The sequence below is a fragment of the Phodopus roborovskii genome, unplaced genomic scaffold (assembly GCF_943737965.1).
Source record: "Phodopus roborovskii unplaced genomic scaffold, PHOROB, whole genome shotgun sequence".
Taxonomy (NCBI): domain Eukaryota; kingdom Metazoa; phylum Chordata; class Mammalia; order Rodentia; family Cricetidae; genus Phodopus; species Phodopus roborovskii.
Genome location: NW_026125295.1, coordinates 39,474,756 through 39,499,518, shown reverse-complemented (window position 1 = coordinate 39,499,518; position 24,763 = coordinate 39,474,756). Strand labels below are relative to the sequence as shown.

At 38.2% G+C, this 24,763-nt stretch overlaps 1 protein-coding gene across 1 annotated transcript in view; it reads right to left on the bottom strand.

Annotated features, from left to right (window-relative positions):
- The window catches only part of Col12a1 (collagen type XII alpha 1 chain), a 116,662-nt gene that overhangs the window by 73,370 nt on the left and 18,529 nt on the right, over window positions 1-24,763 (bottom strand). The window contains exons 10-14 of the mRNA XM_051173230.1: window positions 23,693-24,295; window positions 21,991-22,263; window positions 11,570-11,842; window positions 10,831-11,103; window positions 1,992-2,264 (exon numbers count right to left, since the gene is read on the bottom strand). Coding sequence (XP_051029187.1) covers window positions 1,992-2,264; window positions 10,831-11,103; window positions 11,570-11,842; window positions 21,991-22,263; window positions 23,693-24,295 — 1,695 coding nt within the window. The remainder of the gene's footprint in view (window positions 1-1,991; window positions 2,265-10,830; window positions 11,104-11,569; window positions 11,843-21,990; window positions 22,264-23,692; window positions 24,296-24,763) is intronic.

The following is a 24,763-nucleotide window of genomic DNA, read 5'->3' as shown; positions in this document are numbered from 1 at the left end:
ATATACCTTGATAGAGAGCCATTATGGGGTTAGGGAGAAACCTGGTACTAGAGAAATTCCCAGGAATCCACAAGGATAATCCCAGGTAAGACTCATAGCAATAGTGGAGAGGGTGCTTGAACTGGCCTTCTTCTATAATCAGATTAGTAACTACCCTAATTTTTATAATAGAATTTACATCCAGTTACTGATGGAAGCAGATGCAGAAATCCACAGTCAAGCCCTGGGCTGAGCTCCTAGAGTTCAGTTGAAGAGAGGGAGAAGGAATCACATGAGCAAGGGAAGGACAATCTAGATCATGATTGGGAAATCCACAGAGACAGCTGACCTGAGCTAGTGGGAGCTCACAGACTATAGAGGACTATAGACTGACAGCTGGGGAACCTACATGGGACTGAACAAAGCCCTCTGAATATGGTGACAGTTATGTGGCTTAATCTGTTTGTGGGGGCCTTGGCAGTGGAACCAGGACTTATCCAGGGTTCATGAGCTGGCTTTTTGGAGCCCCTGTGGTAGGATACCTTGCTTAGCCTTGATACAGGGTGGGGGTGAGGGGTGTGGCTTGATCCTGACTCAACTTGGTATGCTAGACCTTGATATGTCTGGGATGGGGAAGGCGAAAGGGGGGAGAGAAGGGCAGAGAGATGGAACTGGAGTTGGTATCTAAAATGAAAATAAAACATTTAATTTTTAAAAAGATGTGAAAGTTTCCAAAACAAAAGAAAAAAAGGGATTTTTCTAAATGTTTAGAAATGTCTGTGACTAACTGATGTTTGTTCTTATTTGGTTTTATCATTGCTGCTGTTTTATTTGGTTTGGTTTGGTTTTTGTTTTGTTATGTTTAAATATTCATTGCCTTTTTTGGTTTGTTCCTATTCTGCTTGTGTTGTGCCTATGCATTGTACATGCTACAGTGTTATATAAGGACATATTTATACCAGATAGGAATGTGAACTGAGTACATTCCTCCCATACCCAGTCCTTCCAACTTGTTCTCTTAGAACAATATTCACATCACAGCAAAAGTGAGCAAAGAGAGGCCAGATCTAGTGGCTCATGAATTTAATCCCAGCACTCAAGAGGCAAAGGCGAATAGCTGTCTATGAGTTTGAAACTAGTGTCATCTACACTTGAGTCCAAGCCAGCAAGGGCTATATAATGAAACCCTGTCTCAATAAACGAAAGAGAAAACAAAAGAAATGGTGATCAAGAAGCACAGATATGCCCTAGGTATCCTTCCTTGCCTACACATACACACAGCTTCCTCCATTATCCACACCTCCACCAAAATGGCTTGTTGAAATTATTAAACATTTACACTGTCATCCAAAAAATAAGAAGAACAACTAAGAAGTTTTGATGCCTCCTCCTTCCACAGATAGACTGTTCATAATGAGACAGAAGTCAGTCTGAGCCACAGAAAACTGAATGGGCTTTTGAGTTAACCTTAGCACAGGTAATAGGAAAAGGGTAGTATTACTCTCATGTAAAAAGCATAAACTCAATGGCTTCACATCAATATTGACACCCTTAAATGGCTAGACATTGTACGTGATGTTCTGTCTACTGTCAGAGTATCCTCATGGCACTACAAGAGAAGAAATTTATCATCTGTATTCTACAGATTAGGAAACTGACATCTGAAGAAAGCTAAGGCACTTGGCCAAGATTGCAATCACAAATGCTCCTAAATTCTGAGTCCACGTGGGAGCTACATTTTCACTAGTTGAGTATCCTCGCTAGCTGACCCTTTTACTAGAAAATAAAATGGACATGTAGCCAAGAAGAATTCAAAATTGTCCAACTATAATATTATTTTTCAGATCTGAACCTAATTTGAACTTAAACCACACTCCTTAAACATCATTAATGTTCAGTTCTTATTCCCAAATGAAGAAATAAATCTCAGTGGTTAAACTGCATGTCAACTGAGCTGATTAGTCATTAGGTAGCACCAAGATGTATCCCAACACACTTGGGACGTTACCTACATTCAGTTGTGGCATCTCCAGTAACAGGCTCTCCTTCTCCACTGCTGTAAGTTGCAAAAACTGAAATTTTGTACTTGGTCTCTGGCTGTAGATTCTCTATCATAGTATGAATTGCATCTCCAGGAATATTTTTCTCTCCAGCCTCAATATCATCATAAAGTGACTTCCATGAGACTCTGTATCCTCGAACCATTCCTGGAGCAGATGTCCAATAGGCCCCAATAGATGTGTCCGTGATGTCTTTAGTAACTAGATCTTGAGGTGAACCACGTTCTGAAACAGAGTTTTAAAAAGTAGCACGTTTTATTTTTTTAATGATCTTTTATTTTATTTTACATAACAATCCCAGTTCCCCTTCTCTCCCCTCTTCCTGCTCCCCCCACCTTCTCTCTACACCACATCCACTCCTCAGAGGGGGTAGAGCCTCTCATGTGAGATTATCAAAATCTGTCACATCATTTGGGGCAGGACCAAGGCTGCTCCCCATCCCTGTATTTAGGCTGAGCAAGGTATTGCTCCATAGGGAATGGGCTCAAAAAAGCCAGTTCATGCATTAAGGTTAAATCCCAATACCACAGGAGGAGCACTTTTAAATGTCAACTAGATAATTAAGTATTCACTCATCCTAATAGACATCCTAACCTACTGGACTCAACTTTAAACTCTCTAACACTGATCATTCTTTCTGACTTTCTGAGTTTTGAGGCAGTTTTTAATCAGTGGAGCAAATTGATGGAAGAAAACTCCAGGTTGCACAATTCCTGACTATCAACTTTACCCCATGTGCCCATTTGCATTGCAAGGTACTCTAGCCCAAATTTGAAGAAATAGATGCTTTTAATATTTTTACAAAAGGAAAAATGTCTACATGTCAATATTTTATTACATTTCAGAGTGCTTTAGGACATAGCCCACTGTTCACAAAAGTCTCCATGTCCTTACCAGGATATTTTTTCCTTTCTAATTGTAATCATCTCAATTTCATTATATGAATTACAGTTACTACAACGATTGTATACCATTTGCAAACCTTAACTCCCACAACAGCTTTCTGAATAAACATTTACTTGCATATTCCATTCAAAAAAGTAGAAGTACAAATATTCAACATAGCTTAACTCCAGTGAGTTAAGCTTCCGGAAAACTGAAAAGTAAATAGTCATCAAATAGAGCATACTGCTTGTTCTGTCTGATCAAAATGCTATGAAAACATGACTCTTTCATTAATATATATATTTCCTAAATGGAAACCTCAACTTAATAATAGGCACATATGTCTTCTAGTAAAACCCTCCTTTCCCATATTTTAAATGTAATATAAGTATACTTGTCACTTCTTATCAGATGCTTTTACTAGGGTATATGACACATTATGACATAAATATAGAATTTTCTGCCTCTTTAGCATACATTATGGCAGTCATTGTTTTACACTCATGTAAATGATAATGTACATGCTAGACTTTTGAAAGCTACCATTTTCTTAACTCAGAGTAAAAATGAACATTTTAGTACTACTCATAAACAATTCAGAATCAACCAAAAAAAGAAAAAAAGATGGTGATTAATGAAAAAAAAGCCAGTACACGGACACTCTCCTCATACATGGTAGAACTTAGAGGAAAAGATAAATAAAACAGATGCTGGAAAGCCTACCAGGCCTGCCAGATCCTAACAGAAAGTTCTTACTCCATTATAAATAACTTTGAAAGCAGACAGGCCATCTCATCTCCGGAAGGAAATTAGCTGCATATTTCACTGAAACCAAGAACACTTATTTTTCAAAAACATAGTGACTTTTTCCCTCAGTACTTAGAAGTGGGAAAATATAGGAGAATATTCTACTTGAATGTTAATAACCTTTATATTTTCTTTACTTGAAGAATATGAAAGTGTAACTTCATATTACTGGATTCTTGGCTTGGTTTGGTTGTTCGTTGTTTTTTACTTGTTTTGGTGACCGGTTTCCCACAACTCTGCTAAGTTACAAGTCTGCAATACACTTTTCCTTTGCTTACTATAGATCGTTTTTCCACATGTGCTTTTGCTTCTGAATTTCTTAGACTGTAGTCATGAGAACTACTGGGAAATGAATTCACTTGATAGTGCCTTTGGATTTAAATAAGATAGCTCATGTTAGCTGATGATATTCTCCAAACATATAAAAACAGATTGAATATGGAAATGTTCTTCAAAATTAATACCAGGGTAATCACCGACATCTACTTTTCTGAAGGGGTATGCTTTTTAGTCTATTTCTCTCCCTAATTTCTACAGTACTGGATTTGTGGCATTGTTTATTTCCATGACAACAGGCATCAATCTCACAAACACAAGCAAATAATTTCATTATGAGAAAAATAACAGGAAGAGTGGTTGAAGCAAAAATATATTCACAGAGATATTTCTGAGCTTAAGACAAAAATATCTCTGATCACTAGACAATGTCTTCCCATGAGTTTAACCATTTTAACACTCAAAAGACTTGAAAAACTAGAACAAAATACTAACAAAAATCACAATAAAGACTTTTTCAAGTGCAACTAATTTTAGGATACAAATGAAATAACAACTAAAAGATGTTTGACTTCTCATTAAAGACACACCAACAATGACTTGAGTATCCTCAGAGAAGATTCTCAGCCACAAGGAACAGGCCTTTAACCCACAATTCCTGACTAGGGTGTGTGAACACCATCTGCAGACACACATGTTGCCACATTCCACACTGAAGATGAAGTTCAGACCCCAAGGAAAGGAGAAAAATGCTCAAGTCAGAATCCATGACTGAAAAGACAAATGCTTCAAACTGTTTCCTGTATCAGGAGGATAAGAATCTCCTTCAGTATTTCTGCTGCTATCAGACTGCTGTTTAGCTTACATAATAGGAGGCTGCACTTTCTATTGAAATACAATATACTTTGTAACAAATGGATTTTTGTAAAAAAAAAAAAAAAAAAAAAAAAAAAAAAGATAGTTCCATGAGGAGACTAGATATCAGACCTATAACCTATAATGTATTGCTATTGTTATAGTTTTCTTTTTAAATGGGTGTTGATTTGGTCAAACATTAGATTATCAAAAACTAAAGATACTATATAAAACTCTGTGGTACAACAGGCAGAACATAGGCTTGCAGTTGGCTGGTTTTGGGGTTAAGTATAACCACCTGAATGGGCCACCAGCAAGCTATATCACTTCTTAGTGCCTTGGCAACAAAACAGTTGGAGTGGACATGATTAGGTATGTAGAAATGCCTACAAATCAGAACACATGAGACTGTCCAAATACTAACAGTTCCTAAAAATCTTTAAAATCTGTCCCGTGATTCATTCCTCCATGACTCTTCATTCATTTATGTCTCCTTTCACATACTCTCCATTCTCCTTCTACTCCCCGCCCCCCAACACACACACATTTCTGTCTAGTTTCCATCTGATGCCCCTCCCTGTGACCTACAAAGCTGTTTTTTCAAAAGATATACTTGGCCAGAGTGACAATGAACCTTCACACTTGCTTTTTCCTAGAAAATAGCTCCCAGAAAATGATAAGCAGAACTTGTCAAAATGTGGGTCATGGTGATGATCTCTGAGATTGCTTGGAGGTTCTTCTAATGTATAGCTTATTACCACGCACATGAAATCAAAGTCATTGGCACTCAGAGAGCTGGAAAGTTGATTTAACCTACCATCACATACTTTCTGTGTCATAAAACAAGATGTGGAATGTCTCACTCTCTACTCTCTGCCCTATCATGTCATAAAAGAAAATGCCTCTCAACATATGTTTGTTTTTGGATAGGCAATGGTACTCTTACAGGGTTTAGTCAAAGTACCATCTAGTCAGGAATTTGATTGTTTAATTTATAGTCCCTGCCCTTTAAAAAGCTCCAGTTACCAGTCACTACCAGAAAACATTTTAGTTTGGTAAGATTGGATTTGAGCAGGCATCCATTTTTAGACTACCTTAGGGGAGAGAGAAGAGAAGAGGAAAACCGGAAGTCAGAGTCTGGTCTCCTGGAAGTGAGCTGAACCCAACTGGATTAATTTCTTCATCACTACCTTGCTGAGTTGAGATCCACATGGCTGTAGTGTGCTCCCTCCCTTTTGCATGAGTTCCTCAGATGTTTGTTTTGTGATCCTGAGGGTTGCTCAGGGGTTTTCCTTAGTGATGTTTTTCAATAATACTAATCTCAGAATGCTGGCCTTCTCCTGCTCTGAATTTCATACCTGTGTTTTCTATATTTCATTTATTTCTGGAATATAATCTGTGGCATTTGTTTTGAGTATGCCTTCCTAGTGACATCACTTCTTTTCTCTTTGATTCCATCTCAGTATCATTCCTCTACACATTCTTATCAGCACCAGTATAAGTACAAGGAATAGAAATGCATTTCTGTCATAGATTCAAAAGTATATAACTCAGTCAGTCAAAGGGCTGAGAATATGTGACTTTTGAGTACTTGGGTCTAAATAGAGCATTTATAGTAACCTCCAGGGCTTAGGGAACATTGTAGAAGAGGGGTAGAAAGAATGGAAAATAAGAAGTGCTGTGGAATGCCATCTTTTGGACATAAGGCCATTACACTCATGAACTCACAGTAGCTATAGCTACTCAAGCAACTGGCACAAGATCAAGCCAGTTAATATTTCAACATGGAGGAGTTCATGAGGCCCCACCCTTAACTGAAGAGCTATTGGTTGTTATTGGCTCCTGAGGGAGTTGAATTCTTTGGGGTTTTTTGTGTTTTGTTTTGTTTTGTTTATTTGTTTTTTTCTTAAGAGTGCATGGCCATTGGTACTTGATTATGTTCAGGCTGATAGCTCCATGCCCATTTATTAATTCAGGTAACACCAACTGAACTCCAGTAAGTCATATTTTTTAATAAGAACATAAGGTAGGAAGAGTATGTATTTAGTGCAGGAGGCAGAATGTCCAGGGGAAATGGGAAGAGAATTGGGGCAGAATGATTAAGAGTGTGTGTGTGTGTGTGTGTGTGTGTGTGTGTGTGTGTGTGTGTGTGTAATTAGAAAGTATTTTTCCTCATGTCTGCTTGCATCACTTAATTGATGATGCTGTGGAAGTGGTGCAGACAGGTGTATATCTCATGAGCTGAGAGCATCCACAAAGGGTTGAATTATACAGTTTTTTCCACATGCTATGCCAAAGAACCAATGTCTCATTTAAGTAACTTTCCTATGTTTCCTTAGCACTTTTCCATTTGCCTTCCAAAAAGGAAATTAGCATCCAATTCAAACATAATTAAAATATAAATTAGCCAATGATGATAACTGAAAAATAAATCACCCTGTAATGGAGCTGGGCTTCATCTTATAGATTATTCCAGCTAGCCTTCACTGGACTTCACACAGCACTTTCGAAAATAGTTCAATTTCAAATGTAATGTAAATGCTCTTCTAAATCAATTTGTCTTTTCCGTTAGAGCTCAGCTTCAAGTCATCCAACTTTCCACAGCAGTCTACAGAAGACCTGCTTCTGGATAACATTCATGTGGAAACAAAAACAGAGCCACTATGCCAAGGGGCAAAGTTCACTGGTGACGACTCGACTCAGCTACTTAAAGGAATAAGCAATTTGTAAATACCTAACAAAGTTTCAGGTCAGCCTCAGAATCACACAAGTAGAATTCTTTCTTCCCTAGTTGTTGCCTCTCCAAATCTAATTTTAGTTATATTTCTCTGGCAAGCAGCTAAACCACAGACAAGAAACTGATTTAGCATTCAATGATTGGAACGAAGTTCCCTGGCAATGTCAGAGTGCTTACACCCCCAATGTATGATTTTTCAAATTATGAGACAGCAATAAATCCAAGGAAACAAAGAAGCCTTGTTTAGTCCACCTTGGAGAAGCCCGTGTTATTGTGCATAAGGCAGAATTCCTGCACTGCACTGAGAACCTCACTGTAACAAAATGTCAGCTGAGTCAACTTGGTTTGATCTGTAGGAAGCCATTAATAGGTCAGGCACTAGCAGGTTGCTACAGCAACTAAAACAAAGGAAATCCTGAAAAGGCATGATGGTTTCCACAGCTAGAAAATACTCAAATTTCAAAAACAGAACTGTACTATTCCCAAATGATATATCCATTTATTTGTGGTGAATCTCTGAAAGTTAAGCATTGTTCACTTAGACTTATCAAAATGGGTTCCCCCCCTCTCAAGTCCAACAGTGACTACTAAGGTTTCTATCCAGACATAAAGTACATTTGTATGCACAGCAGTGTTTTAGTAATTACATTAAGCCTATCTACTCTAATGACAACAATGGTAGTTGGGGACAAAATAAATCAAACTTAATGGCTTCTGTTCAGATTCCTGTGAAGTTTGGATCTGAAATAGCAATAAACCCTGCCTTTGTGATTCTATCACACAAAAGTCCTAAGCCAACCATGAATTTCCCCAGTGCCAATGCTAATAAATCTCTCTTCCAGAGATGGGGAAATTTTCAGATCATCGGCTGCATTTCAAAAGGAAAAGGTGCTAGGAAAGAAACCCAGGTTAAGGATGGTTCCTTACAAAGTATTCTAAAAGGAATAAGGCAAAAGAACTTTTGTTCTTTGAATCGAAAGCCCCGTGTTCTTAAGATAATCTGCAAAAAGTTTAACCTACAGAAAGCTCTTGATGGTTGACTCCAGACCCTGGATGGAAGAAGCATTCCTTCAAGGTCTGCTCTTACTACCTCCTCTCCCAGAAGGAAGCCAGATTAGAAAAACAGCAGCCCTCAAAAGCATTTGCCTGGCTCTCCGTTGGGCTTTCCACTCCCCACATCCACCATCATATCCTATTCCTGTATATGGTATGTGGATTTGGCTGAGTTGATATAATAAAATGAAATGGAATAAGCAGGGGCAAAAATTTTCTCTTATTTTTAATGTAGCCACAACTCCACTTCCACAGACTCATTAAATTTACCACACATAATGCAATGGAATAAGTATGTTTATAAAAGCAGTAGGACAACACATTTGTAACCTTCATGATAGGCCAAAAGATCTACCATAAAGTGAAAAGGAAGTCTTTGAACAACACAATTTAGTTTCAGAATCACCATATTTTTAAGCTAATTCACAAACTATTTAGCTTTCTTCCTTCTCAATAAATAAAGAACAATGTTTTTCTTTATTTTACTTCTTGTGCATCTTCCTCAGAAACAGTTTCAGATCAAATGCATGTAGATGTGTGTAGATGTGTGTGTGTGTGTGTGTGTGTGTATTTACACTCACACATGCAGATAATGTGGCAATTGCTCAATGTCATTTGTAGAAAGTTATAAATTTATAACTAATTATATTATCCATCTAACCTAAAGAAATTACAAGCAAAGAAAATGTTTGCTGAAGGTTAAAGAGTGTATTTTGCTATGTGAGATTTTCAAAAGAAAAAGTATTATTTCTAGGAATCTCCCTGTACAGAAGAAATTTTAACAAATAAAATCTATACATAGTCTGTAAAAACTAAAACTACCAAGTTTATACTTTAAAAAATATCCTCTGAATAGTCTATGCTTGAATCCATGCAAAGCAAGTGGAGAAGAGGATGTCAAAAGGTCAGAGAAGAACACACTTCTCAAGCACTTCAAATGTTCTTCCAGATGCAAAGACCGTATGCTGCTATTGCTTGGGATATGTTTCTATGGTTAAGATAATTTCCATGTCTTCCCTTGTTTTGGGGTTTTTTATGTGGCCAATCAATAACATTGAACTACTGAAGATTTACTTGTAGGCATCAGGTCTGAAGTTGCTGATTTATTTTCTGTCTAGTATTTTACAGTTCAGAAGGATTTCACCAGACTTCTCCCATTTGAGCTCTCTAGTAACCCTAAGAGACAGAAAGGAAAAGCATCCCTCTGTAAGAGGCAAACTGATACTGGAGGAGGGGGCAAAGGATTCCCTTCAAGGTCACACAGATAAGTAACATAGCCAGTGTTTCATTTTTGTTTTTTTCGAGACAGGGATTCTCTATGTGTCTTTGGAACATGTCCTAGAACTCACTCTGTAGACCAGGCTGCTCTCAAACTCACAGAAATTCACCTGAGTAGTTGGGATTAAAGCCACCAATGCCTGGCTTCAGTACTTTACTTCAATACTGGTATTTTACTGGTATTTAATATTTTATTTAAAACCTCTGCCAAGAATGGATTCTATTGACTATTGGGATTAGACTCTTGATTACTAGCATTTAATCTTTTGTTTTCAATTCTTGACCAAAACCTTTTTTTTTTTCAGTCCAAACTCTGTTGCAGGCCTTGTCACTGCCAGTTATAGCACCTACAAATCTAGAAACTCCTGGATCCAGCTAATGTTGGGTATTTTGCCCAGCTCCACTGTTTTGCTGTATTGTATTGCACTCATCATGTACTTCAGATTAACTTTTTTCTAATTATCAATTCACACATGTAAAATATAGTGATAACATATTGCAAACATATGAGCCTATAATATAATGTCATATTTCTTAAGCCATTATGAATGTTTTATGAAAAGGGCAAAACTAAAGTCAGAGAGTGACTCCCATATGAGCCCAGAGAATGGAGCCATGACCATAAGCCCTCTGAAAGTGCCTCAAATGTACACGTTTCCCAAGGTCCCTTCCCTTGAATATTGCCCATTTTACTCATTGCAGCAGCCCACAGCTTTATATCAGTTGCTTGTAGTCTACCTGTATTAACTAAGTCATTTCATACTATTCATTTTAAATACACATTCCTTTTAAGAAAAAAGACCACATATCCAAGATTTCATTTTCTAGAAACACTCACAGTTTCTTCATGCTGAATAACACACAGGCTCAAGATTTGCTAGAATGCAGAACATTAATTACCTTCAAGTGTTGTCCCTTTACCAGAAAGGGCTTCTCCAGCCCCAGATGCATATAGTGCTGCCACAGATAAGTCATATTGTGTCCCTTCCTTCAATCGCCTCAACACTGTGTTGGTTGTATCTCCCCTCACAGTGACCTCTTGAGTTTCACCTCCTGCTGCTGGGGTATATGTGACGAGATACTGCTTCACTTTTCCTGGTGCCCCACTCCAAGACAACTTCAGAGTTGATGTCGTAGCGTCAGAAACTCTTAAGTCTCTTGGATTCCCTCTAACTTCATTTAAAAAAATATGACAGTATCAAAAGGCATTATTTAGTTAAAATGACTTGAAAACACCCATTTTATCACAAGTGTGTTATATTCAAACTTACATCCTATGTAATTCTATGGCAATATACAACACTCCTCACTAACAAAATATAAACATTGCTAAATAGGGTCATACACAACAGTAAACAAAGAGTAAATGATATGCAATTCCTTTTCTGTGTTTATGTAAATTAAAATCTTCCATAGAAACCAGACACATTAGCACACTCCTGCAATCCCAGCACTTAGGAGGATAACATAGAAAAAGCATAGGTTTGAGGATAGCCTGAAATATGTGCCTCAAAGGGGAAAAAAAATGTGTAAAATCTATCATCAGAATCTTCCACATTAAATATTTTTCTTAAAGCTTTCCTACGAATGGAACTAGGTAATGTGTGTTGTTTCCATGTGATTGATATGTTTCCTCTACCTTCTTCGGTGGCTGCATTTCCTGTCAGTGGAGAGCCAGGTCCGGAGGAATATTCAGGAATTACAGATATTTCATACTTTGTGTCTGGAGCCAGGTTCTCCAATGTTTTCCTCCTCTGATTGGCTGGGGTACTGACTTCTTTGCTTTCTCCACCAGAGACTGGTCTGTATATAATTCGATACCTTAAGACTCTCCCTGGAGCTTGAGACCAGGTAATTTTAAAACTGTCTGTAGTCTCATCCGTCACCTTCAGGTTTCTTGGTACTCCTTTTACTGAAATTTAAAAATACATATTATAATTTTTTTTGTAGAAAGCTAGTTGATTTTATGTGAGTACAAAAAACTAGCCTTTGGGTCCTCTTCTGCCAGCTATTGGCCAGGGGTGAGTCTGGGCCCAATCGGGGCTGCCTCTCCCCTAAAACCTCTCCCCCCAAATTCCCTGGGTTATCCCCTGATCCTGCTGTTCTTCTCTCTTGTCCCCATTGAGAGCACCCTTGGAGCTCTGATACAACCCCCACCCTGTGCCCTACCCTGCCCACTAGCCTGCCGCTCTGGTTGACCACTGGGACAGAGGGTGGAGCCAACAGTCCACTCTACTTCAGAGACTTCTCTGAGCAACTCTGAACAAAAGAGACCTGCCTATCCACGCACAGCCACCCACAATTTCCACCTGCTTGGTCTCTGACCCCACCTCCAGTCCTCTGCTGGAGTCCCTGGACCCTCCCAGAGATCTGCCTATCTCTGCGGGACCACTGTGAGTTCTTGCTGGCATCTTCTAATGGATCCTCATCCTTGAACCCATCCCTGGGTCCCTGTCTGCAGAATGACTTCCTACAGAGCTTGAACGACACAGAGCTACAGATATTGAATCTCTGACCCACATAAGCCCACCGGGGAAGTACCATAGAGAGAAGGTACTGGAAGGAGCTATGGGAAGAAGGCAATACAAGAAAACACCAAACAACAGAAAGACAAGCATGACACCACCAGAATTTAGGGAATCTACACCAACTAGAACTGAACACAACAACAAAGCAGAGGAAGCAGAAGGGAATGACTTAAAAATTACCATCATAAAAATGATAGAGGCCCTCAAAGAAGGTGTGAGAAACTCCCTTAAAGAAATGTAGGAAAAAACAAACAAAAACGTAGAAGAAATGAACAAATTCCTTAAGGAAAGTACAGAAAGCCAAAAAAAAACAATTAAGCAGGTGAAGGAAACAGTTCAAGACTTGAAAACTGAAATAGAGAAAATAAAGGTAGCACAAACCGAAGGAATGCTGGAAATAAAAAAAAACTGGGCAAAAAATCGGGAACTACAGACACAAGCATAACCAACAGAATTCAAGAGATGGAAGAATCTCAGGCACAGAAGATAAACTAGAAGAAATAGATTCATCAACCAAAGAAAATCATAAATCCAACAAATCCTTACTTAACACAAAACATCCAGGAAATGTGGGACACCATGAAAAGGCCAAACCTAAGACTAATAGGCACATAGGAAGGTGAGGAAGCCCAGCTCAAAGGTGCTTAAACATATTCAACAAAATAATTGAGGAAAACTTTCCAAATCTGAAGAAGGACATGCCCATGAAAGTACAAGAAGCATACCGAACCCCAAAAAGGCTGGACCTAAGAAAAAAAAGACCCCTCGACATATAATAATCAAAACACCTAGCATACAGAATAAAGAAAGAATATTAAGAGCAGTGAAGGAAAAAGGACAGGTAACATATAAAGGCAGACCTATCAAAATTACACCTGACTTCTCCATGGAAACCCTCAAGGCCAGAAGGTCCTTGAGAGATGTCATACAAGCATTAAGAGAACATGGATGCCAGCCTAGGATACTGTATCCAGAAAAACTCACAATCACTATAGATGGAGAAAACAAGATATTTAATGACAAAACCAGATTTTTTCCAAAACTTATCTACAAATCCGGCCCTACAGAAATTATTGGAAGGAAAACTCCAACCCAAAGAAGGTAACTATGTCCACAAAAATGGAAGCAACAGATAATCCAACTACACCAGAAACCAAGGGTAAAGCAGAACTAATATATTCATGATACCACTGCCAACAACAAACCTAAATCAAACAAGCATCAACAATCAATGGCCCTTACTCACCCTCAACATTAATGGTCTTAACTCACCTATAAAAAGACACAGGCTAACAGAATGGATACGAACACAGAATCCATCCTTCTGCTGCATACAAGAAATACATCTAAGCTTCAAAGATAGACATTACCTCACGGAAAAGGGTTGGGAAAAGATTTTCCAATCAAATGGAACCAAGAAGCAAGCAGGTATGGCTATCCTAATATCTAACAAGTTAGACTTCAAACCAAAATTAGTCAAAAGAGATGAAGACGGTCATTTCATAATCATCTCAGGAGAAACCCATCAACACAAAGTCTCAGTTCTGAACATCTATGCCCCTAATACAAAGTCACCCACATACGTAAAAGAAACACTACTAAAACTCAAAGCTCATATAAAACCTCACACACTTATAGTGGGAGACTTCAATACACCACTCTCAACACTAGACAGGACCACAAATCAGAAACTCAACAAAGAAACAAAAGAATTAACAGAAGTTATGTCTCAACTGGGGCTAACAGACATCTATAGAACATTCCATCCAAAGACAAAAGAATATACCTTCTTCTCTGCTCCACATGGAACCTTCTCTAAAATCGACCACATACTAGGAGACATAACAAACCTCAACAGATACAAGAGAATAGGAATAGTCCCCTGTATCTTATTGGACCACCATGCTTTAAAATTGGAATTCAACAACAACACAAATAACAGAAAACCTGCAAACTCATGGAAACTCAACAATGTGCAATTGCACCACTCCTGGGTCAAAGAAGAAATAAAGAAAGAAACTAAGGACTTTCAAATATTCAACGAAAATGAGGATACAACATACCTGAACTTATGGGACACCTGGGAAGCAGTGCTACGAGGGAAGTTCATTGCACTAAGTGCCAATATGAAGAAAATAGAGGATAGTCACATAAGAGAATTAACAGCTCAACTGAAAGTATTAGAACAGAAAGAAGCGAATTCACCCCGAAGGAGTAGACGCCAGGAAATAATCAACTTGAGGGCTAAAATCAACAAAATAGAAACCAGGAAACAATACAAAAAAATCAATGCAACGAAGAATTGGTTTTTTGAGAAAATCAACAAGATAGACAAACCTGTATCCAAATTAATGAAAAAGCACAAAAAGAACATGCAAATTAACAAAATCAGAAACAAAAAGGGGAACATAACAACAGACACAGAGAAAATCCAGACAATTTTCAGGTCATACTTTGAAAATCTGTATTCCACAAAAATTGAAAATTCAAAGGAAATGGACAAATTTCTGGATAACTGTCACTTACCAAAATTAAATCAAGAACAGACAAACAACTTAAATAGACCTATAAATGAAATAGACCTGAAATGAAATAGAAGCAGGCATCGAAAGCCTTCCAACCAAAAAAAGTCCAGGGCCAGATGGATTCAATGCAGAATTCTACCAGACATTCAAGGAAGAACTAATACCACTACTCCTCAAACTGTTCCACAAAATAGAAAAAGAAGGTTCATTGCCAAACTCTTTTTATGAGGCCACAATAACCTTGGTACCCAAGCCTCACAAAGACACAAGTAAGAAAGAAAACTACAGACCAATATCCCTGATGAACATCGATGCAAAAATACTCAATGAAATACTGGCAAACCGAATTCAAGAATACATCAGAGAAATCATCCACCATGACCAAGTAGGCTTCATCCCTGGAATGCAGGGATGGTTTAACATACGAAAATCTACCAACATGATCCACCATATAAACAAACTGAAAAAGAAAAACCATATGATTATCTCCCTAGATGCTGAAAAAGCCTTCGACAAAATTCAACATCCTTTCATGATAAAGTTCTCACAGAGGTCAGGAATAACAGGAGCATACCTAAACATAATAAGAGCAATATACAGCAAACCAACTGCCAACATCAAACTGAATGGAGAGAAACTTAAGCCAATTCCTCTAAAATCAGGAACAAGACAAGGCTGCCCTCTCTCTCCATATCTCTTCAATATCATACTAGAAGTTCTAGCTAATGCTATAAGACAACAAAAGGAGATCAAGGGGATCCAAATTAGAAAGGAAGAAGTCAAACTGTCTCTATTTGCAGATGATAAGATAGTTTACATAAGTGACCCAATAAACTCTCCCAGGGAACTCCTACAGCTGATAAACACCTTCAGCAAACTAGCAGGATGCAAGATAAACTCAAAAAAATCAGTAGCCCTACTTTTTTCAGATGACAAAGAGACAGAGAAAGAAATCAGAGAAACACCATCCTTTACAATAGCCACAAGCAACATAAAGTATCTTGGTGTAACGCTTACCAAACAAGTAAAAGACCTACATAATAAGAACTTTGTGGCTCTAAAAAAAAGAAATTAAAGAAGATACCAGAAGATGGAAAGAACTCCCATGCTATTGGATAGGTAGGATGAACATAGTAAAAATGGCAATCTTGCCAAAAGCAATCTACAGATTCAATGCAATCCCCATTAAAATCCCACCACAATTCTTCACCGACCTTGAAAGGATAATAATCAAATTTATATGGAAAAACAAAAGACCCAGGATAGCCAATACAACCCTATACAATAAAAGAACTTCAGGAGGCATCACCATTCCTGACTTTAAGCTCTACTACAGAGCTATAGTTCTGAAAACAGCCTGGCAAATGCATAAAAATAGACAGGTAGACCAATGGAATCGAATTGAAAATCCTGATATTAACCCACACACCTATGAACACCTGATTTTTGACAAAACAGCTAAAATTATACAATGGGGCAAGGACAGCATCTTCAACAAATGGTGCTGGCACAATTGGATGAGGGTGTGTAGAAGACTGCAGATAGACCCATGTCTGTTGTCATGCACAAAACTCAAGTCCAAATGGATCAAAGACCTCAACATCAATCCAGCCACATTGAACCTCTTATCAGAAAAAGTAGGCCCTTGAACAAATTGGTATAGGAGACCGTTTCCTGAACATAACTCCAGGGGCACAGACACTGAGAGAAACAATTAATAAATGGGACCTCTTCAAACTTAGAAGCTTCTATAAGGCAAAGGACACAGTGGACAAGACCAAATGGCAGCCCACAGACTGGGAAAAGATTTTCACCAATCTGATATCCAACAAAGGGCCAATCTCCAAAATATACAAAGAACTCAAGAAACTAGTCATCAAAACACCAAATAACCCTATTAAAAAATGGAGTACAGAACTGAAGAAAGAATTCTTGAAAGAGGAAATCAAAAAGGCTGAAAGACACTTAAGAAAATGCTCCACATCCTTGGCTATCAGGGAAATGCAAATCAAAACAACTTTGAGATACCATCTTACTCCTGCCAGAATGGCTAAAATTAGAAACACCAATGATGAATCATGTTGGAGAGGATGTGGAGAAAAGGGAACACTCCTCCACTGCTGGTGGGAGTGCAAACTCACACAGCCATTTTGGAGATCAGTATGGCGGTTCCTCAGGAAAAAGGGAATTAGTTTACCACAGGACCTGGCAATCCTCTTCTTTGGCATATACCCAAAGGATTCACATCCATGCAACAAAGACATCTATTCAACTATGTTCATAGCAGCACTATTTGTAATAGCAAGAACATGGAAGCAACCTAGATGCCCCTCAATTGAAGAATGGATAATAAAGAAGTGGCACATCTACACAATGGAATACTACTCTGCAGAAAAAAATAATGGTATCTTGAAATTCGCAGGCAAGTGGATGGCACTTGAAGAAACCATCCTGCATGAGGTAACGCAGTCACAAAAAGAGGAACACAGTATTTACTCACTCATATATGGATTTTAGACCTAGATCAAAGGATCACCAGCCTATAATTCTCACCACCAGAGGAACTAGGATACAAGGTGTATTCTAAGAGATTCACATAAAGTCCCTCACAGAACTGGTAAGGGACAAGTCCCCCAGTGCTCAGGGGAAGTGGGGGTCAACCAATGCAGAGAGAAGTAGGAGAAAACAAGGGGGATGGAAGGAAAACATGTGCGACCAGGAAGATTGAGCCTGGTCAGGAATAGAAGACAGGAGAGAGAGAGAGACAGAGACACAGAGATAGAGAGATAGAGAGAGAACATAAAAGAGGGAGCTAATATTGGTTTGAACATAAAATTGAGCACAAAGAAAGGTCTAGAGAACTACAAGACTGCCACCAACTAACAATTTGAGCTTCTGTGGAAAGGCTACCATAAATGCCCTTCCCGGAGAGTGAGATCAACAACTAACTTATCCATGGAGCCCTCAACTAATGCCTGTTGGAAACAGGAGCAAACAGCCATACATAAACACTGAGTCAAAGTAGAACTCAGATACAGATAGAGAGGACAAGTCCAGGCAGCAGAAACACATAGAGACAGCTAATTTGAACAAGGAGGAGCTAAGGGGCCACCAGACTGATAGCTGGGATGCCAGCATGGGACTGACTCAGGCCCCCCTGAATATGGGTCTTAGCCAGAAGGACTGAGCAGTCTAAGGGACCTCAGACAGTGCAGCCAGGATGTAGCCCTGGTGCACAAAAGGACTTTGCGAACACATCCCCCATGGAGGGATAACTGCCTTAATCTAGAGGCAGGAGAGAAGCCCTAGTCCCTACTTCATATGACCTGTCAGACCTATGTGACCCCAACTGGATGGCATTCCCCTACATATGGAATTGGGGTGGGGGATGGGAGGGGAGGGTGGTTAGAGTGCATGTGAGAAGGCAGAGAGGGTAAAAGGGAGGGAAGGAAGGAGAGAGGGAGGGAGTATGGGAGGGAGGGAGGGAGGGAGGGAGGGAGGGAGGGAGGGAGGGAGGGAGAGGGAACTGGGATCAACATGTAAAATAATAAATTAAATTTTAAAAAATGCTTTGACTCCAAAATTTAAGTTCAAGGACAAGTTACTGGGGAAAAGGATTTCTATTTTTGTTTCCACAGAAAATGAAAAGATGTGGATTCCTTCCAGACTAATGTGGTTTGATCAAGCCAGACCACCTGAAACAGAGTACCAGATGATCCTACATTCAAAACAGCTGGATAAAGCAGCCTTACAGACTACAGCCAAGATTTCTGCATCTTCTTAGAATCCCCCATGACAACGCCCCTTACCAGCAGGAAGTAATTTGGAAAGAACAACGCCCAAATTCCCAAATATTGTGTATAAATGTTTGTTTTCATTTAAATGGATTTGGTTATATAAAATAAATAAATAAATAATAAAAAAACTAGCCTTTGAACATTAATTAGTGTATTTTTCTAACTAAATTCCATGACAGCTTTATTTACAAGCATTTTGGTTAAAACATTCATTTAGCCAGATCTTAAATAGATTCTGAAACCATTTTGCAAATAATTTCTTATTTGTATGGTCATTTACTGTATAGGAAAGACTGTTTTTAAAAATGTATATATATATATATATATATATATATATATATGAATGAGAAGTATGTGATAAGCACTTAATGAATATCTGTAAATATAAATCTCAAAGTTGAATTGCAATGCAGATCACACAGTCTTAGTGTCTTCAATTAAATTTTCATGTAAGAAGCCACATGAGAACATCATTTGGCTTTATGTTTGGTAAACATGCTCAAGAAGAAAGACTGTCCATATGGATAACACATTCAGTAATGATGAATTCAAAGTCATAATGTTCTAATTTCACTGGGGTGAAACCGTAGTGTAAAGTGGTTATACGTAACCAACAAATAGTATTAGAAGTTTACTTAAAGTGTCAGAATATCATAGGGCTGGAGAGATGCCTCAGTGGTTGAAAGTATGGCTGTTCCTGGTTCCAGAGGACCCAGATTGGTTCCCCCCACCCACCCACACTGTAGCTCACAACTATCTGTTATTCCAGTTTCAGAGTATCCAACACCCTTGTCTGGCCTCTGCAGGCACTGCACACACATGGTATACATACATGCAGGAAATACACCCAAATACATAAAAGTAAAATGAATAAATCAAAGTTTAAAAAGAAAAATCAACACACACATCACTACAGACAGAAAAAGGGAAAGAAAATAAATCTATCCGTAAGAAAAATGTGTGTGGTGGGGTGATTGTATACCTTAATCCCAGCACTCAGAAGGCAGAGGCAAATGGATCCCTGTCAGTCAAAGGCCAGTTTGGTGTGCAAAGCCAGTTCCAGGCCATCTATGGCTAAATACTGAGTACCTGACCCCTTCCCTAAAGGAAAGGAAAGAAAGAGGAAGAAGGAAAGAAGAAAGGAAGTTGTAGTTGGCAAACTTTACCTTTGATTCATTAAGTATGTTAAAAAAAAAGACAAAATTATTGAAAACAAATAAAGCAGAAGCTAAATAGATGTATAATTGAGCCACAAATTGTTCAGCAGTTAAACATAACTACTTGTTAGATTTTCGAAGTGCCTGAATAAGATAATCTATGGGAAACATTTAGAATAGCATATGACACCTAGTAAGAGCTTAATTAAGAGGTTAAATGGTAAAACTTGACTATTTACAAGCAAAGCTTTAAATTTTGAAGTTTCATAAAAAACCAGTAAAGCAAACATACATCAAGCTCTTCTATGACAGCCCAATGTCCAAAAACTTAAGTATATATGAATACATTGTGCTCAACTCAAAATTTCCTTCCCTTCTTTTTGAAAGAGAGAGAGATAGAATGAGAATATAGTATGTTTATTTCTACACTTTATTTTTTATGAAAAAAAAATGTAATAAAAAGAACTCTATGAGTAATACTACAGGGGTAAACAATCCCATGGCCAAATGCAAACCATGTCAAAACATTTGTAAGCAAGGTAGTTTTTCATTCTTTTTATTCAAAGAATGAAAATAAAACCAAGTACAGATAACAAAACTGATTTTTAAGGAAGTGTTTCATTTCAAAGGTAGTGTCCTAATGTGACTAATAGTTGTGTTGACTCATGTGCCTTCTACCTCTTTATACAGGAAACTTGTACTTGCTCTCTTCTGTTTGAAGCGAGGCCTAAAATAAAACTACCCAGCACTGCAGCCCCTCAAACCTTTATGTTCTGGAAGATTGTGAAACCATTGGTACAAACAGTGTGTCTATTTGTGCCAGGAGATATTAAAGTAAATAGGAGAATGAAATCCAGCAGCTAGGCACACTGCTTCACATTCAGTTTTTAAAGACTCAAGTTTCTTCTTGAGCTGTGGTAAGCAGTATAAGTAATCTCAATCAATAAAAAGCAGAAATATCTTAAGTACAAGTATCTAAGTTATAGAAACACATACAAAAAAGATGTATTAGGTACTTTTGTTGACCTATAGTCATAACTATATCTATATCATGTACAAAATAAAAATGTCAGTCTTCTTTGGAACATGCTTTAGAGACAAAGATATTCCATAATGTGTTCCAGATCTCTCTGCAAGTACATCTTTGCACATCTTAAATTTTTGTGATACCCTTTGGATTCTTTCCCTTGAACCCAGTCAAAACAGGGAAGGGAATCCACATCTCTTGGAATTATCATTGTCTTCATGTGAAGAGTACTTGACTTGTCTTAATTATTTTTTCTTGGCTAGACAAAATATCAAATGAAATAAATTATGCTAAAAGATATTCGGCTGCTCTAAATAGTAAAGATAAAACATCTCAAACACCAGTAGAATTGATTTACTCAAGTCCCAGCAACAATAATCACAATAGTTAAAAGTGGGAACAACCTGAGTAGATGAATAAATACAGCATGGTGTATTCATTCAATGAGATAACATTCATCCTTAACAAGAAATGAAATTCTACCCAAGCATGGTGGCACAAGCCTTCAACCATAGCACTCAGGAGTCAGAGGAAACAGATCTCTGTGTGTTCACGGTTAGGCTAGTTTAAACAGTAGATTAAGGTCCATCAGAGCTACCTAGTGAGACTCTGTCTCAAAAACTAAATAAATAAATAAACTTTAACACAAGCTGCCACATGGATGAGGAATTACACACAGTGAAAGAAGTCCAACAAAGGGACAAACATCACATGATTACATTTGGGTAAGGGCTTAAAAATAATCAAATTCAAAGAAACAGGGAGTAGAAGGACAGTGCAGGAGCAGGGCACCGGAAAATGGAGAACCACGGTGGCTACAGGGTTTTGGTTATGTGCATTCTGCACATGGATGGTAGTGACGCTGACTGTACAAGGTCAATATACTTTATGCAGTTGAAATGGCTGAAAAGGGTTTGTTTGTTTTCATATTGTTAGCATGTACTAAAAGCATTTTATTCATACTATAACTTTGCTATCTAATGAATTACAAGGTTTTGAGAAAAGGTAAAAGAAACCCCACTGTACCTTCAGCTGTGGTCTCCTCTCCGGTTAAGGGAATACTGAAGCCATCTTCATACTCTGCAGTCACATTTACCAAGTACAAGGTCTCTGGTTTCAGGTTATTGAGAACAACACTGGTGCTTGAAGCTGGCTCCACCACTGTGACCTCATCATTCCCAGTGGCATCCTTGTATGTGACATGATATGAAAAAACATTTTCTCCAGCAGGAGACCATTCAGCTTTGAAACTATTAGAAGTCACCTGAGTAAACCTCAGGTCATTTGGTGGCACATAAGCTGTTTAAAAGCAAAAGAAAGGAAATAATTTAAAATTTTGTATCTATGAAATATAAATGGACTTCTTGACTCTGTGCTTCTAAAATTGTTGACATTCATTCAGGAGGAGGGTCATTGAGACCCAAGCACATGACTACTGAGAGACAACCTCCTTCTTAAAAGGAAGTCCAGGTCATTTTCTTTGATTATCCACAACACTGATTATATTATACAAAGGAAGCAATTAATTAAAATGAAATGGAACTGGAATTCTGAGCTTTTCAAGACAAAGCAGTAATAGAGTAAATGTTCCCCCATGAGCATATATTTAAAAAGTAACAGGTTTTGAATGAACCATGACAACTTTCCCAATCATCCTGGTTCTTGTATTAACCCTTAATGACAGGTAGGAAGATATTTCAAAGTAAAACTAAGGAGTTTTCTGGCAAATGAATAGTTATAGTAACTGGGAAGATGCCTCGGTGGGGAAAGCACTTATCATGTAAGTATGAGAATACTGAACTTGAGTCCCCCCCCAACCCATCTAGAGCTGGGTGCAGCATGGTTCCTCTTAAGCCCAATGCTTGCACAGCAAGAGGAGAGGCTGGTAAAAAGGAGATATCAGCCTGACATACACAGCAGTGAGCAGACTGTCTCAAATAAGGTGGAAGTCAAGGACAACACCACAGGCCACATGTATCTGCCCATCATCACACACACACACACACACACACACACACAAATATGTGTGCACACATATGCACACACACATGTATACATATATAAGAGAAAGGTTTTTTAAAGAATACTTATTAAATTGATCATGCATTAAACTGATCATAAGAAGAGATAACACTTAATGCACATTGTCCTTGGGGGACAAACAAGAAAGAGAGATATGAAAGCTACTAAAAAGCCAAATGTGTAAAAGTGTCATATACTAGAAAACTTAAGGAAGGTTTAGAAAGGGGATGATGCTTTTAAGTAAATATTAGAAAGCAGAATTTAGACAAAAAGAAAAAACTAGAGAACTCCAGATGTGAGGTATCACGCTCCCCCCCCCAAATAAGGAAAGAGAATGCACAAAAAGACTGTTTTAGTTGATTTGGGTTCAAAAGACCTGGATCTGTAGCTACATAGTAGACAGTAAGTGGTTGTTTAATTGACTATGACAAATAATGTGATGATGCTGGGTCCTGAACTCTCCAGGGGATCTAGGAAGGGAAATCTCATAACTCTTTGAGTTAACAAATTTCTTCATCAAAAATGAAATGTTATGCATACCCAGGAGAAAGTTATATGTCAGGCCCAAATACACTAAATTCAATGGTTTCCAATAGCAGTGGGAAGTTCCCAATAAATTGAAAAAGATTCCCTTCCTACCTATGGTTTTAGACTTGAGAAGCTTTGTTCACTGGGAAATAACTTTTACTTTCCAAAATCTACCAACCTTTCTTTTTTATAGCTGCCAACTCTTGCTCAATTCTAAGACAGATAGACTGTGTGAGTTCAAACGATATCCTCTGAAAGGCATCAAAATCCTCCACTGTGAACACGTGGGTCTCTGGAGGAGGAGAGGCAATGGCTTCCAACTCAGAGCGAACAGCATCCTTCACACCGACTGCAAAGATCTCCACGTCCGAATTTCTGAGTTTTATAGCAGGGTCTCGGAAAGCATCCGATGACTTCCCATCGGTGATGAGGATCATGACCTTCGGCACATTACTTCTTGAGCCTTTGTTAGGCACAAATATTTTCTCTCTGACATAAGTCATTGCTTTGCCGGTGTTTGTGGATCCTCCCCTGTAGGGGAAGGTGTTTATTGCTTTGATTATATCTTCAACTCTGTTAAATTCCTTTAATGTGAATTCAGTGTGAGGGTCTCTGCTGTATTGGACCAGGCTTATCTGTACCCTGTTTGGTGAAATCTCAAAACTTTTTGCAAGAACTTCCAAAAAGGCTCTAACTTTAACAAAGTTTGCAATCCCGATGCTATAGGAACCATCAACCAAAAACACTATATCAGCTTTTATATCCACACCACGTGAACATTCTGTGAAGAGAAAGAAAATCCATTCATAAACAAATATAAACTAAAATACAATAAAATTAAGATATGGATATCTCTAGATATCTCACTTTCTTTATAAATCTACTTCTTTAAAAAACAAACAAACAAAAGAAAACAAAAAACAAAATAAAACTGCCACAGGTCTGGAGAGGCAGCCCGGTGGGTCAAGTGCTTCCTGAGCAAGCATGAGGACCTAAGTTAGGATCCTACACACTCACATAAGAACCAAGTATACCTGTAATGCAATTCTGGGGGGTATGGAGACCGGCAGGTCCTGGGACTTGCTAACCAGCAAGTCTAGGCAAAACAGCAAACTTCAGGTTCCAGGAAAGACCCCATTCATCACAATTCAATAAATAAATAAATAAATAAATAAATAAATAAATAAATAAATAGAGACAAAACTACTGCAAATGAATTCTGGCTGGCCGTTGGTGGCACACACCTTTA